The sequence below is a fragment of the Microcaecilia unicolor genome, chromosome 4, assembly GCF_901765095.1.
Source record: "Microcaecilia unicolor chromosome 4, aMicUni1.1, whole genome shotgun sequence".
Taxonomy (NCBI): domain Eukaryota; kingdom Metazoa; phylum Chordata; class Amphibia; order Gymnophiona; family Siphonopidae; genus Microcaecilia; species Microcaecilia unicolor.
Genome location: NC_044034.1, coordinates 247,754,493 through 247,771,732, shown reverse-complemented (window position 1 = coordinate 247,771,732; position 17,240 = coordinate 247,754,493). Strand labels below are relative to the sequence as shown.

Sequence of the window (17,240 nt, the reverse complement as noted above, 5' to 3'; positions counted from 1 at the left end):
TGGTGGACTTTGGTCCTGGGGAACTGAGGAACTGAGTTCAATTCCCGGCACAGGCAGCTCCTTGTGACTCTGGGCAAGTCACTTAACCCTCCATTGCCCCCCGCATTGAGCATGCCATGAGTGGGAAAGTGCGGGGTACAAATGTAAAAAAAAATAAAATAAATCTTGCCATTTAGGTGCCCAGTATCGCAAGGTCCTCCTGCAACTCATTACAGACTACCTGTGGCTTGTAACAGCTTTGTAATCCAAGATTGAGTATATCTGATTTTTCTCTGTTGATTCAGTTCTGCTATTCATGTACATTGGTCTAGTCCAGTTCTGGTTTCATTGTCCTTAGACTACTACATATTTGGTACTGGTTCTGTTACAGGCTCCCCACTGCCATCTTCAGGTAGACTTTCAAAATAGTTACCCATTCAGTTTCCCTGTTATCTTCTAGATTTGATTGATAGTTATTCTTTGAGCTTTTTTTTTTTGTTGTTACATTTGTACCCCGCGCTTTCCCACTCATGGCAGGCTCAATGCGATAGGCAATGGAAGGTTAAGTGACTTGCCCAGAGTCACAAGGAGCTGCCTGTGCCAGGAATCGAACTCAATTCCTCAGTTCCCCAGGGCCAAAGTCTACCACCCTAACCACTAGGCCACTCCTCCACTCCATTTTAGCATTTAATGGTTAATATGCATGTTACTATTTGTTCTTGTCCTCTGTGATTCCCTCCCTCCCTTCCTCATTCCTACCTCGGTACTGAAATGTCAAAATTTTAGAGTATCAGCTGATTGTAAATTGCCACTCCTTGTGAAACAAAGCTAGAATGAGTTATATTTGATTTAAAAAATATTCATGCTATTCTAGTCCTAATGATCACTACAACATTAAATTAAATTACCAAATTGTCTTGGTCTCAGTTATTGTGTAACTCAAATAGATTTGTCTGATTTTATGAAACCTCAATGTTCTTCCTCTTATTTTCTAGATGTAACTTACCTAACTGAAGAAAAGGTATATGAAATTCTTGAACTATGTCGGGAAAGGGAAGATTATTCCCCTCTAATTCGTGTCATTGGGAGAGTATATTCTAGTGCTGAAGCCTTGGTGAAGAGTTTCCGCAAAGCCAAACACCATACCAAGGAGGAACTAAAGTCCCTTCAAGGAAAAGATGAAGACAAAGATGAAGATGAGAAGGAAAAAGCTGCCTGTTCTGCTGCTGCAATGGAAGAGGACTTTGGTGCATCATCCAGGTTAAGTGAAAGTACTCAAGCAGATAATAATATACAAAATCTAGGCCCTGACGAAGTAACTGTAGACGTTGAAGCAGTCAGACGAGTCTACAATAGGTTACTTTCTAATGAGAAAATAGAAACAGCGTTTCTTAATGCACTTGTATACTTATCGCCCAATGTGGAATGTGACTTGACTTATCATAATGTGTACTCACGAGATCCTAACTATCTGAACTTGTTTATTATTGTCATGGAGAATGTTAACCTCCATAGTCCAGAGTACTTGGAAATGGCTCTGCCATTATTTTGCAAAGCAATGAGTAAACTACCCCTTGTAGCTCAAGCAAAACTAATCATATTGTGGTCAAAGTATAGTGCACACCAGATTAGAAGAATGATGGAGACGTTTCAACAGCTTATCACTTACAAAGTCATAAGCAATGAATTCAATAGTCGAAATCTAGTGAACGATGATGATGCCATTGTTGCTGCTTCAAAATGCTTGAAAATGGTTTACTATGCAAATGTTTTGGGTGGAGAAGTTGAAACTGATCATAATGAAGATGATGATGAGGAACCCATTCCTGAGTCAAGCGAATTAACCCTTCAGGAGCTGCTGGGAGAGGAAAGAAGAAACAAAAAAGGACCTAGAGTAGATCCACTGGAAACTGAATTAGGTGTTAAAACTATTGATTGCCGAAAACCACTTATCCCTTTTGAAGAGTTTATTAATGAACCATTGAATGATGTTCTGGAAATGGACAAAGATTACACATTCTTTAAAGTAGAAACAGAAAATAAATTCTCCTTTATGACGTGCCCTTTTATATTAAATGCTGTAACCAAAAACTTGGGACTTTACTATGATAATAGAATCCGCATGTACAGTGAGCGGCGCATTACAGTACTCTACAGTTTGGTCCAAGGGCAGCAATTGAATCCTTATTTGCGACTTAAAGTTCGGCGAGATCATATCATCGATGATGCACTTGTCAGGGTGAGTTGTGCAGAGGATTAAAAAAATTGAAAGAAAATATAATTGCTGTTACTCTTTTTTTATAGAAATAGGAATTTTCATGACCATAACCGTGATATGCTTAGTTATCTGCAACCTCTCTGACATGAAAAAAAGAGTACATTCTAATTTCAGCAATTTTTTAAAAACTCTTTAAGAGGACTAGTATTAAATGGGTCCCAATCTGCTTTAAGGATAACCTGGTGACTTGTTTATCTTCAAGCAGATTTTCAGCCAACTTATGTAGTTAAGTCAGATCATTAAATATGCTGCTCTAAAGTATCTGGTTTACTTTAGGAAAGCTTTTTATGCATTCCAACTTGTCTGTGTAAAGTTAACAGAATGATGCTGAATATTGGCACTATCTGATCAACCTGTTGGTATGCCCTGAAAATGCCTTCTGATCCTTCTTAAATGTTCACAGTGATTTATATGGTTTTCTCTGAAATTAATCATATACATTTTTTACATATTGATGACAGTATTTTTTCATGATATTATATTTAATGACTGAATTTGTGTATTCCATGTAGGTATAAAAGGGATGTTCCAAGTCTTTAAATAGTCACAAATTACAGTGTTTCAGCAGCATAGTTACCCAATAAATTGAAGAGAGTAGTAAATTTGTAATTAAAAAAAAATCTATATATAACATGTTTAGGTTTGCCTCTTTCTGAAACAAGGACATGTATCCTGCTGATGATGTGATGGCTAGATTGTGCCGTGTACTGGAGGAGGGACACCTGGGGGGGGGGGGGGGGGGGGGAGGGGAGGGAGGCGAAGGAGGAAGGGAGTGTTAAGGTGAGTCAGGCATTCAAATTTTCCTTCTGACTGCAAATGTTTTACAATTTTATAAGACTAGCAAACACCTGTATCTATCCTAGCGTCAGTTTACACAGTCCTGAACCAGCAGGTATTATCCCTAGAAAACTGAATTCAGCCAGTGACATCACCAGGTATAATCTGTGGGTGGTCTCTGAAACAATCCAGTATGTGCTGTGCTGCTCTGTTCCTGGCCTAGATCCCCAAGGCCACACAGCGTGGTCGAGCCTAATGACTGCTCCCAGGTCACAGTCATAGCACCGTACCTGGTTGAGCTTGGAGCTAGGCTCTGTAGCTCCCAGTCGCACTCCTTAGTGCCTCTGGGCGAGGCTTTGGCTTCGTTCCAAGGGATCACGCCTGAGGGGTGCAGGGTTCCCCATCCCCTCACCCTTCTTGCCCATTCACTCTGTTTGGGTGTGTCCCTAGGGGTTCCCTCTGTAGCTCCCAGGTGTTTAAATTCCCTTCCAAATTGCTCTGGGCAGCCCTTTTCCCTATTTTAGGGAATAAGGCTTTTTTGCTGTGCCTGTCTTTTTAAGGAAAGAAAAAAGCAGAGCAACCCTAAACAGGGGAATCCCCTACCTAGTGGTTGAGGGATTTCTCTGTAATTAAGAGAATGCCCTTAATTTGCACCCCCAGGTAGCCTGGAATAGAGCACCATCCAGTTCCCCGAATCGAAGTAGGTTCGGGCAGCATGTCAGGCCTGCGCCTGCCTGACACATGGCTGGAGATGCCTTCAGGATGCACTGTTCTGTGTGCTGGAACTGGCAGCAGCTGCCAGTTTTGTCTGCACACAGTGTGATGGACTGTTTCCAACTTCGGAAATGGGGGGGGGGGGGGGGGGCGCCTGAGTTGATGGATCCTCCCCCTGCTCCACCCATGGTCTCAATTTTGGTGGAACCAGAAGACATTTTGTCCCCCTTGGGGATTTCATCTCCTGCTGCTTCTCAGCAGCAGGAGCCTGTGCCTTCCATGTTGAGGCTCGGGGAGAGGGGGATGACCCTGTTTGGGGGGAGGGGTCCCGATGAGGCCTCTGGAGCTTTTTGACTCCAGAGCTTGGCACAGTTGGTCGGACATCATTTGCGGTCAGATGGGGGCCCATCTCTCTGGTGGAGCCCATCTCTCTGGTGGAGCCCATGGGAGCTCCAATTTGGGTTCTATGCATTCTCCGAGGACAAGCAGGCTGCTTGTTCTCACGACTGGGTTGACGTCCACGGCAGCCCCCACCAACCGGAACAAAAACTTTGCGGGCGGTCTGCACGCAGGGCACGCCCACCGCGCATGCGCGGCCGTCTTCCCGCCCGTGCGTGACCGTTCCCGCTCAGTCTTTTCTTTTCCGCGCTGAAGAGAGACGTGTTAACGTCTCTCTCTCTGTCAGCCCCGGAAACCGGATCGCGTTGTTCGTGAATCTTCTTTTTTTATTTTTATTTTTCGTTGCGCGTTTTCTCTTTTCCACAAAAAAAAAAACAAAAAAACGCGCTGAACTTGTTTTCCCTCGTCTCTTAGCGGGGGCGTCGCGTTGCGGACTTGTGGCCGCGCGGTCGATTTTTTTTTCGAGGTGTGATTTTACCGCCACCATCAACGACTTTGATTTCGCCGACGCGATTTTTCCGTCGATGTCCTCAAAGGTCCCGAGTGGATTTAAAAAGTGTGGTCGGTGCGGCCGGCCTATCTCGCAGACCGACACTCACGCTTGGTGTCTCTAGTGCCTCGGGCCGGAGCACGATACCAAGTTGTGTACTTTGTGTCTCGGTCTCCGGAAACGGACACAAGTAGCGAGGCAAGTTCTTCGGGACCGTCTTTTTGGAACTTGCGCTGGCCCCTCGACGTCGACTTCGACGGCATCGGTATCGACGGCCGGTTCTTCGGTACCGGTATCGATGTCCACGAAATCGGCACCGATGGCATCGACCCCAGGAGCACAGGTCCCGTCGGCCCGCCGGTCCTCCGGTGACGGCAGGGGTGAGAGGCCGCGTGGGCAATCGGCCCCGGTCACTCCCTCTACCCAGGGCCCTCGGGACCGAACCCTGTCGGACCCGGTCCCTCGAGGCCGAGGGGGATCGACCTCCTCCTCCTCCATTCCACCTAGCACTGATGACGGGCATCGCAAGAAAACAAAGAAGCACCGTCATCGGTCGCCATCGATGCATCCGGCTCCCGGCGCCGGAGAGGAGTCGACGCCGAGAAAGCGGCAGTGTCGAGAGGACAGGTCCCCCTCTGTAGTAGAGGTACCGCCGCGTCAGGGTCCCAGCACTTCGATGCAGTCTCCTGGACCCGAGCAGCTTCCGGCCCCCTTATCTTTCCCGACAGCGGGCCTTGACGAGTGCCTCCGAGCCATCCTTCCGGGGATCCTGGAAGGGCTGATGCGCCAGACTGTGCCGGCGCCGGGGGTGCTTGCGCCCTCGGCACCGTTGACTGTGGCGCCGGCGAGCTCTAGCCCGGTGCCGAGGCCTTCGACGCCGACGCCGCTTGCTGCGCCGATCTCGACCGCCACGCAGGTGGAGTCCCCGTCGACGTCGATGGAGGGAGCTTCATCCCCGCCGGCGCGGGAGTCCACCGCTCGACGACACCACCGAGGCCTCGGTGCCTCGACGTCGAGCCGGGCCCGGTTGCGGACTCAGCTGCACGAGCTTATGTCCGACACCGAGGAAGAGGCCTCGTGGGGGGAGGAGGAGGACCCCAGATATTTCTCCTCAGAGGAGTCTGTGGGCCTTCCCTCCGACCCCACTCCTTCACCTGAGAGGAAGCTCTCGCCACCTGAGAGCCTCTCCTTTGCCTCCTTTGTCAGGGATATGTCTATTTGCATTCTCTTTCCCGTGGTCTCTGTGGATGAGCCGAGGGCTGAGATGCTTGAGGTCCTCGACTATCCATCACCACCTAGAGAGTCCTCCACGGTACCGTTGCACAATGTCCTCAAAGAGACACTGCTTCGGAACTGGTTGAGAGCACTATCTAATCCCACCATCCCCAAGAAAGCAGAGTCCCAATACAGAATCCACTCGGACCCAGAGTTAATACGGCCCCAATTGCCTCATGACTCGGCGGTCGTGGACTCTGCTCTAAAGAGGGCACGGAGTTCGAGGGATACTGCCTCGGCGCCCCCGGGGCGGGAGTCTCGCACTCTGGACTCGTTTGGGAGGAAGGCCTACCAATCTTCCATGCTCGTGACCCGCATTCAGTCTTACCAGCTCTACGCGAGCATCCACATGCGGAATAATGTGAAGCAACTAGCGGACCTGGTTGACAAGCTCCCACCGGAGCAGTCCAGGCCTTTTCAGGAGGTGGTCAGGCAGCTGAAGGCGTGCAGAAAGTTCCTGTCCAGGGGTATATATGACACCTGTGACGTGGCATCTCGTGCTGCGGCCCAAGGTATAGTGATGTGCAGGCTTTCATGGCTGCGTGCCTCTGACCTGGACAACCGCACCCAGCAGAGACTGGCCGACGTCCCTTGCCGGGGGGATAATATTTTTGGCGAGAAGGTCGAGCAGCTGGTGGACCAACTGCATCAGCGGGAAACCGCTCTCGACAAGCTCTCCCACTGGCCGCCTTCAGCATCCACCTCAGCAGGTGGACATTTTTCCCGGGCCCGGCAGGCTGCGCCCTATGCTTTTGCCAAGTGTAGGTACACCCAGCCGGCCCGAAGGCCTCGTCAGGCACAGGGACAGCCCCAGCGCGCTCGTTCTTGTCAACAGCGCGCGCCTAAGCAGCCCCCTGCGCCTCCACAGCAAAAGCCGGGGACGGGCTTTTGACTGGATCCATGGGAACATAGCCGCCCTCAAAGTGTCCGTACCGGACGACCTGCCGGTCGGAGGGAGGTTAACATTTTTTCACCAAAGGTGGCCTCTCATAACCTCCGACCAGTGGGTTCTCCAAATAGTGCGGTGTGGATACGCCCTGAATTTGGCCTCCCTGCCACCAAATTATCCTCCGGGAGCTCAATCCTTCAGCTCCCACCACAAGCAGGTACTTGCAGAGGAACTCTCCGCCCTTCTCAGCGCCAATGCGGTCGAGCCCGTACCACCCGGGCAGGAAGGGCAAGGATTCTATTCCAGGTACTTCCTTGTGGAAAAGAAAACAGGGGGGATGCGTCCCATCCTAGACCTGAGAGGCCTGAACAAATTCCTGGTCAAAGAAAAGTTCAGGATGCTTTCCTTGGGCACCCTTCTGCCAATGATTCAGAAAAACGATTGGCTATGTTCCCTGGATTTAAAGGACGCATACACTCACATCCCGATACTGCCAGCTCACAGACAGTATCTCAGATTCCGTCTGGGCACACGGCACTTTCAGTATTGTGTGCTGCCCTTTGGGCTCGCCTCTGCCCCACGGGTGTTTACAAAGTGCCTCGTGGTGGTGGCGGCGTATCTACGCAATCTGGGAGTGCACGTGTTCCCATATCTCGACGATTGGCTGGTCAAGAACACCTCGGAGGCGGGAGCTCTCCGGTCCATGCAGTGCACTATTCAACTCCTGGAGCTGCTGGGGTTTGTGATAAATTACCCAAAGTCCCATCTCCAGCCAGCCCAGTCTCTGGAATTCATAGGAGCTCTGCTGAATACCCAGACGGCTCAGGCCTTCCTTCTCGAAGCGAGGGCCAACAACCTCCTGTCCCTGGCTTCACAGACCAGAGCGTCTCAGCAGATCACAGCTTGGCAGATGTTGAGACTTCTGGGTCATATGGCCTCCACAGTTCATGTGACTCCCATGGCTCGTCTTCACATGAGATCTGCTCAATGGACCCTAGCTTCCCAGTGGTTTCAAGCCACCGGGAATCTAGAAGATGTCATCCGCCTCTCCACCAGTTGCCGCACTTCACTGCACTGGTGGACCATTCGGACCAATTTGACCCTGGGACGTCCATTCCAAATTCCACAGCCCACGAAGGTGCTGACGACGGATGCATCTCGTCTGGGGTGGGGAGCTCATGTCGATGGGCTTCACACCCAGGGTCTGTGGTCCCTCCAGGAAAAGGATCTGCAGATCAACCTCCTGGAGCTCCGAGCGATCTGGAACGCACTAAAGGCTTTCAGAGATCGGCTGTTTTATCAAATTATTCAAATTCGGACAGACAATCAGGTTGCAATGTATTACGTCAACAAGCAGGGGAGCACCGGATCTCGCCCCCTGTGTCAGGAAGCCGTCGGAATGTGGCGTTGGGCTTGCCAGTTCGGCATGCTCCTCCTAGCCACATACCTGGCAGGCGTAAACAACAGTCTGGCCGACAGACTGAGCAGAGTCATGCAACCGCATGAGTGGTCGCTCCATTCCAGAGTGGTACGCAAGATCTTCCGAGAGTGGGGCACCCCCTCGGTGGACCTTTTTGCCTCTCAGACCAACCACAAGCTGCCTCTGTTCTGTTCCAGACTTCAGACACACGGCAGGCTAGCGTCGGATGCCTTTCTCCTTCATTGGGGGACCGGCCTCCTGTATGCTTATCCTCCCATACCTTTGGTGGGGAAGACCTTACTGAAGCTCAAGCAAGACCGCGGCACCATGATTCTGATAGCGCCCTTTTGGCCCCGTCAGATCTGGTTCCCTCTTCTTCTGGAGTTGTCCTCAGAAGAACCGTGGAGATTGGAGTGTTTTCCAACTCTCATTTCGCAGAACGACGGAGCGTTGCTGCACCCCAACCTTCAGTCCCTGGCTCTCACGGCCTGGATGTTGAGGGCGTAGACTTCACTGCGTTGGGCCTGTCTGAGGGTGTCTCCCGTGTCTTGCTTGCCTCTAGGAAGGATTCCACTATAAAGAGTTACTTTTTCAAGTGGAGGAGGTTTGTCGTTTGGTGTGAGAGCAAGGCCCTAGAACCTCGTTCTTGCTCTGCACAGAACCTGCTTGAATACCTTCTGCACTTATCAGAGTCTGGCCTCAAGACCAACTCAGTAAGGAATCACCTTAGTGCGATTAGTGCTTACCATTATCGTGTGGAAGGTAAAGCCATCTCTGGAGAGCCTTTAGTCGTTCGATTCATGAGAGGCTTGCTTTTGTCAAAGCCCCCTATCAAGCCTCCTGCAGTGTCATGGGATCTCAACGTCGTCCTCACCCAGCTGATGAAACCTCCTTTTGAGCCACTGAATACCTGCCATCTGAAGTACTTAACCTGGAAGGTTATTTTCTTGGTGGCAGTTACTTCAGCTCGTAGGGTCAGTGTGCTTCAAGCCCTGGTAGCTCATGCTCCGTATACTAAATTTCATCATAACAGAGTAGTGCTCCGCACTCACCCAAAGTTCCTGCCGAAGGTGGTGTCGGAGTTCCATCTTAACCAGTCAATTGTCTTGCCAACATTCTTTCCCAGGCCGCATACCCGCCCTGCTGAACGTCAGTTGCACACATTGGACTGCAAGAGAGCATTGGCCTTCTACTTGGAGCGGACACAGCCCCACAGACAGTCCGCCCAATTGTTTGTTTCTTTTGACCCTAACATGATAGGGGTCGCTGTCGGGAAACGCACCATTTCCAATTGGCTAGCAGATTGCATTTCCTTCACTTACGCCCAGGCTGGGCTGACTCTTGAGGGTCATGTCACGGCTCACAGTGTCAGAGCCATGGCAGCGTCGGTGGCTCACTTGAAGTCAGCCACTATTGAAGAGATTTGCAAGGCTGCGACGTGGTCATCTGTCCACACATTCACATCACATTACTGCCTCCAGCAGGATACCCGACGCGACAGTCGGTTCGGGCAGTCGGTGCTGCAGAATCTGTTTGGGGTTTAAATCCAACTCCACCCTCCAGGACCCGAATTTATTCTGGTCAGGCTGCACTCTCAGTTAGTTGTTCTTCGTAGGTCAATTTCTGTTATGCCCTCGCCGTTGCGAGGTTCAATTGACCTGGGTTCTTGTTTTGAGTGAGCCTGAGAGCTAAGGATACCCCAGTTGTGAGAACAAGCAGCCTGCTTGTCCTCGGAGAAAGTGAATGATATATACCTGTAGCAGGTGTTCTCCGAGGACAGCAGGCTGATTGTTCTCACCTACCCTCCCTCCTCCCCTTTGGAGTTGCGTTTCATAGTTTTTGCTTGTCATTCAACTGAGCGGGAACGGTCACGCACGGGCGGGAAGACGGCCGCGCATGCGCGGTGGGCGTGCCCTGCTTGCGGACCGCCCGCGAAGTTTTTGTTCCGGTTGGTGGGGGCTGCTGTGGACGTCAACCCAGTCGTGAGAACAATCAGCCTGCTGTCCTCGGAGAACACCTGCTACAGGTATGTATCATTCACTTTATAGGAACCAAGGGAAGGGTGCCTGAGGCACCATTTCCCTCAAAGGAGGTGGGGCGGACTTGGAGGTCTTCTCAGACTCGGTCCACAGGGGACTGTGTCTGAGGCTTCCCTGTCTCGGGAAGCTGAGGAGGATCGGTCCCATGTGATCCATCTCTTCCAGCAAGAGGAGCTGTCTCGTCTTATTGATGAGGTTACCGAAGCCCTTTTTATGCTGTGATCTTCAGCTGCAGACCCCGTTATGGGCATTTTCCTCTGCACAAGGCTCTTATCTGCATGATGATGGCAAAGTGAGAATATCCAGATGTTCCCCTTAGAGGTGCCAGGACTCTGGATCACCTTTATACCTTCACTCCGGAGGAGGTTGAAAGGTATTGGTGTTTTCATAAGGTGGATACTCTGGTCATGGCGGTCATCAATGCAACTGCTGTACTGATTCAGGGGGCTCAGCTATGAAGCAGCTCCATGTCAAGAAGGTGAAGCAGAAGCTCTGCATGGCCTTTTCTATGGGGTCATCCAGTATTTAAGCCGCCATTTGTGGCAGTTATGTGGCAAGGGCCACGCAGCAGTGGTTGGCAGCAGCTTTTGACTCCCTCGAGGTGACTTGCCTGGAGTTGGGAATAGCCATTTTGGTGGATGTTCTGTATGATCTGGTCCACTTACCTTCCCACTCAGTGGCTGCTTCGGTGGTTGGATGCTGGTGGTTTCAGCTTTGCCACTGGGTGATGGATGTGATTTCCAAAAAGTTAATGAATCAGCTGCTCTTTAGGGGCAGGTTGAACTTTGGAGAGGATCTGGTGAAGCATATGGGAGAGGTATGGCCTCTCCAGCTCCCTGAGTTCAGCAGAAAGGCTCTTGGTATTCCTCCGCTTCCATGGGGCGTGTTAGAGGGTCAGGGTAGTTTTGGCCTGCCTGCTGCTGCCCTCTCTCATGGGTGTGGCCAGGGCAGGTCCCTATTTTTGCACAATGAGGGTGCACTGGGCCCCTCGTTGATTCTGGGGAATCCCACTGTCTACCCTTCTTAGTTAAGAACACTTACCATTTAACCCTACTCTCTTTTCTAACTTTTAACCAGTTTTTAATCCACAATAGTACACTACCTCCTATCCCATGACTCTCCAGTTTTCTCTGGAGTCTTGAATGAGGTACTTTGTCAAACACCTTTGGAAAATCCAGATACACAATATCATCCGGCTCACCTTTATCCACATGTTCACCCCTTCAAAGAAACGTAATAGATTGGTGAGGCAAGATTTCCCTCAACTTGATGGCCTCATGAGCCAGTGCAAAGGCAGAGCACCTCTTCAGTCAGTGGAGGGAACCAGCTTCTCAGGGGATAGATGCCTTGGCCGGCAGTGGTACTGCTCTGCGTTTCCTCTGTGGTCTCTGCCTTGCTGAGAGTTGTGCAGGATTGTGTGTCAGCCTCATTTGGTCTTGCTGGTGGTACCGGATTGGCCCCTCAGACCTTGCTACACAGATTTCCAGCACCTGCTGGTAAGCAATCTTCTTCCTCTGCCCATGGGTCTGGGGGCTGTTTTGGCAGGGACCAGTAGACATGGAGGATCCAGATTCTTTTTGGCTTACAGTGTGGCTATTGAAAGGCAGTGCTTAGAGAAGTGTGGGTTTTCTCCCATAGTGATTGCTACCCTGCTGCGGTCCAGGAAGACCTCCATGCCCCTGGCATATGTTTGGGGTCTGGTGGGGTTTTTTGAGTCGGTGCGGGGAATGGGCCCTTCCCCCTAGAGGACTCAGGGCCTGGAGCAGGGGCTCGCCTTGAGCACCCTGAGAGTCCAAGTGGCAGTGCTTTCCAGCTTTCGGGGGAAGGTGAAGGGCACCTCTCTGACTTTACATGGGGAGATGGCTCATTTCCTGAAGAGAGTGACGCACTTGCATCCTCTACTTTGTAACCTCAGTTTGGTTCTCCAGGCGTTGTCGAGGGCACCATTCGAGCCCTTGCACTTGACTTCCATCAAGGACTCGCACTTAAGACGGTGTTTGTGGTAGCAATCACTTCTGCTGAGAGGGTACCGGGACTCATATCGGTTTTTGTGGAGGAACTGCTGTCCTTGCGTACAGTCCCATCCTTTCTTCCGAAGTTGATGTCTCCATTCCATGTGAATCAAGAGGTGTGTTTGCCCTCCTTCAGGGTGGGAGGGTCTTCTCCTGCAGACCAGAGCCTCAACAAACTGGATATCCAGATGGTGACATCTTGTACGGAGGCCTGGGCTGTTTCACTTGAGGAGATTTGCAGGACAGTGACATGGTCTTCGCTCTATTCTTTCACTAAGCACTACTGGTTGGATGTTCCAGCCAGGGTCCGTTCAGACTTTGGTAGAGCGGCCATTCAGGGGCCTTGTCTTTCCCCACCCATTAGTTCTGCTTCAGTACATCCCACTGGTCAGAACAGTATAAACTGATGCTAAGAGAGGAGACATTCTTACCTGATGATAATTTTCTTTTCTTTGGTCAGCATCTCTGTTCCGAAATCCCATTCTTGGAACTCCTCAGTTCAGAGTATGCTTTGTTTACTTCTTATTGAAAGTAGTTTAAGAAGAGTAAGATCTGATTCTAATTGGCAGCCATACAGGGTTTGCATGATACGCCTATTCCCTGGTATATGCAGGGTAGCTAGTGCCACTCTGATGTTTTGCTCACTTTGCTGATCATTGCAGCTGCAGTGGTTGAGGGGGTGGGTGTGTTACAGAAAGGGACCTTATGCTGCTTGGCAGATGCATACTGGATTGTTCCATAGAGCACTGCAGATTATAACTGGTGATGTCACTTGTTGAATTCAGTTTTCTCTACCTCCATCTGCTGGTGAGATTAATCAGAACAGTGATGCTGACTAATGGAAATTATCAGGTAAGACACAATTTCTCCATATATCTGTTCTGTATAGTTTACCATGCAAATTATTTAAAAAATTGTGTTATATTCATAACCTGACATACTGCGTAAGCTATATTTATGCACCCATTATATAATAGTCTGAACAGAAAAAATGTAATTTTTAACACTACAGTGAGTTTTCAAATCGCAAGACTTAGAATACTTCAACTATTCCTCTCCTCTGATAGATAGTGCAAATTGACATCCTTACTCTTAGTAAAAATGTGCAGGCCAAATATTTACTTGTGTTTATGGGATTTTTGTTTTGTTGGTATTTCTTGATTTTTTTTCCCCTATTTTGGGGGCAATATTGTGCCCTGTTGCTCAATAGTATGTCTGTTGAGCAATAGTTCACACTGCTGAGCAATAGGACATACTATTTGAGCAATAGTGTGCATTATTGATGACTCAGAACCCCCATTTTGTGATAAAAAAGATATGAAGCGTTTTAACCCAAAATGAGTACACGTCCATAACTCTTACTACTGCAGAACACATTAAAAATGGGCTTATTAATTTTTTTTTTTTTGAGACAGGATGCTGGGCTTGATGGACTCTTGGTCTTTTCCCAGTATGGCGGTGCTTATGTACTTATCCTGCCTCAGCTATACTAATTGGAATTTGGGGGGCTTGGATTTAGCATACTGCAATTACAATACCAATCAAATTATAGCATATATTTATACAGAAAGTTTGATATTTGCATTTACTTGGGATCTTAGAAGGAATATTTAAATAGAAATTAAGATTCTGATGATTATTTGTAGCTTAGTACAGTAGGAATTACCCTGGCATTTAGCCTTGGATAGAAAGCTTTCAATCAAACCTGCTTCTTGATGATGATGATGCCCAGTTCCTTTGTCTCTTCTCATTAGACTTCGCAGTTTGTATGTTCGTTGGTCTCAGTTTCCGTGGCTGGCTCCTTTAAGCAAAATGTATTATTACTATATTGTGCAGGACACCATGAACATTTTATATTTTGCATTGTTCAAGACATTAGAAGCCCAAGACTATGTTCTGTAACTCTTCTGAATGAATAAACTGCATTATCTGGCATGCATGGGAAATAGTACTCTTTAATCAAATATGGTGGTTATGTGCAAGCTGTCTACTTTTTACTCCACTGTGCAGAGGACAGGAGAGGTGGAGATGACACTAGAATGGACAGCACAAAGCTAAGGAAGAACTACTGTTTTGCTCTCTAGTCCAGCCCCTCATTTCTGTAATTTCTCCTCACCTCCCTTCTAAGGAGCAAAAGGGGAAGGAAGGACTGACACTAAAGTGGACAAATCACCTCAATCAAAAGCTGACCCCAAAGTCAACCAGGTCTCCGCTTATAATCCCTTCTCCTCCCCCCCCCCCCCCCTTCTTCACTGAAGGTGCTGCCTTGGAGTGATGTAGTTTACTTTAGCATTCTTAATATTTAAGCGCCGGATAATGGGAGGTTTGCTGTATTTATATATGTTGGTTTCAAATCATCCCTCTTCTTTTTCACTGTTTTAATTATCTTTTCATTTTTCATTACTGTCCCCTTCCGTCTGTTACCTCTGCCTCAGCTATATCTCTGGAAATTATTCACCTTTCCAGTTGTCTTTTGGTTGTGTTCCCTAGTCTTTGTCTCTGTGTTGTGATTCCCTCACCTCTGTCCTCTTCTCCCATATACATGTTCTCTCTGTCTTCCTTCCTTTGTTGCATAACACTAAAGCTATTTCCCACTTAGATGTTGTTAAATGTAGACACAACCTTCAAATGCTTGGTGTCTGGCAAACACAACAGGACACTCTTCTCCATCTCTGCAAACACAGCTGCCTACAGTAAGGATGGCATTACAGCATGTAAAATACTACATACAGCACGGAATAGAAGAATGCACCATGAAATGGTTATCTTAAGGGGCATACCATGGGAATCTCATGGTCTCATGACCTGAATACTGGTGCACTGTTTGGAGGGGGAGGGTCTATTTATATAAACAGGTATGTTTGTGCATATGTATAGATACATCTATATCTGTAATTCAATACATTTTATCTCTCTCTCACTCTTTCGATATATATCATTACAAACCTTGGAAACTTGACTTCAACATCTGTTACCAGCAGCTGGGAGTCCTAATGTGTGCAATTGATAATATAACTGCTTACAATTATATTAGATAGCTGCCTGAACCTAGAAGTCACAAAACCCATCTTGAGCACAGTTGATTGACTCTGAGGCATATTTTCAAAGCACTTAGCCTTCCAAAGTTCCATAGAAACCTATGGAACTTTGGAAGGCTAAGTGCTTTGAAAATGAGCCCCTCTATCATATAAACTTCCTATATCAAAGGAAACTTGATATATTGGGATAGGTAGACTACCATAGTATCCAAGAAGGTGGTGATAACATGGAAGCTGAAGACTGGCAAATTTCAGTTGTATTTCAGGTTTCTGCCTTCAACAGAGCGGTAATCAGAAGACTTGTGTGCATTGTCACTTTTACAGAGTTTTGAATTTTCTTCGCCTCGAGCGCCTATCTGGCTAGACAAATTATAAATTGAAATTATAAATAATAAAATATTTATTACTCTTTCACAGAGCTCCAATGTGAGGTCTGGTCAGGCAAAACTTAGCCATGTATGTATTTGTGTGCCCCTCCAGATCCAGTTTGGGAACAAATAACATTTAGGTGCTATTGCCTCAATATTTCAAAGTGAAATTCTTGTGCTATGAAGACATTCAGTATATCTGCCATGAAGACATTCAGTATATCTGCCATCCTAGCAAAGAAACATGGTCTTAACTTGCACTCATGGCATTTTTATAGGCTGGTGTTAATTAGTATCCATAAAGGCACTATCTCCATGTTCCTTACATTACTGACCCCAATCTAGGTTGTCATACAAAAGATCCTCATTACCTGACTGAAGATAAGTGACACGAATGAAGTTTTAGCAGCAACAAACAGTGGACAAGCTTCTCTATCCTACCGGCTAACACACACTCCTCCCTTCCTGCAGATATTTTGAGGAAAGTGTTGGGAGTCTCATGAAGACTACAGGAAGATCCTATTTCTAAATAAGTATATATATTTCTTTTTTTTTTCTTAATAAAAACAGAATTTTAATTAAAGGAATAGGGAATAGTTGATGTGGCCTCCATTGAAAGATACCAAAGTATGTGAAAGAGAATGGTTGTTTGTGTGGGATTGTGCTATATTAGTGTAGACTTCCTTAATGACATTTGTTTTGTTTTTATGTATTTTAGATGAGCCAGAAGCAGACAACAATTCTGCTTCCCTGGGAAAATGGTCTTGGTGCTGTTGGTCTGCATGCTGTGCAAAGAAAATTGATAGTAACCCAGGGCCACATGCATGGCTAGAGGAAGAGATGGATGAATATGTTGGCTCCAGAAAGATTGTTGTGCAACTACTTCATACCCAGCAGTGTGAGTATCTTTGAGTGAGAGTGAGTTGAGGGTTCAAATGTCTGTGTGCATTGTGTATGAAATGAGCTTAGCTGGTTGTTGTGAGCTTTGTGTGCTCCTTCAGACTTACCAGTGAGGTCATCCATTAACTTCCATTAAGATGCCATAATTTATCGCTGCCATTTTTATACGTATTTACAGATCTTTGTTGTTTCTCTATTTTTAATAGAATTTGAAAGTACCAAGAAGCGTGGAGGAGTGGCCTAGTGGTTAGGGTGGTGGACTTTGGTCCTGGGGAATTGAGGAACTGAGTTCGATTCCCACTTCAGGCACAGGCAGCTCCTTGTGACTCTGGGCAAGTCACTTAACCCTCCATTGCCCCATGTAAGCCGCATTGAGCTTGCCATGAGTGGGAAAGCGCGGGGTACAAGTGTAACAAACAAAAAAAAAAAATTCACTTGATAAAAAATACAGAAAAAAATCTATTACATCCTCCAAGAAAAATAAAACACCTAAAGACAAAATCCTCATAAAAATACTGTAACTAAAGCCCATTATGGGGTGTGGAGGGGGGGGGGAATGGAGAGCATCTCAAAGAGGAGCACTGAAGAATGCATACAATCACTAAAGAAAAATAACTAGTAAAGTAATCCAGTATATATCTGGAGTAGGCCAAGGGCATTCA

At 47.7% G+C, this 17,240-nt stretch overlaps 1 protein-coding gene across 1 annotated transcript in view; it reads left to right on the top strand.

Annotated features, from left to right (window-relative positions):
- Positions 1-17,240, top strand: part of UBE3A (ubiquitin protein ligase E3A) — a 201,939-nt gene that overhangs the window by 92,422 nt on the left and 92,277 nt on the right. The window contains 1 exon segment of the mRNA XM_030201384.1: positions 975-2,218. Within this exon segment, the coding sequence (XP_030057244.1) occupies positions 975-2,218 (1,244 nt within the window).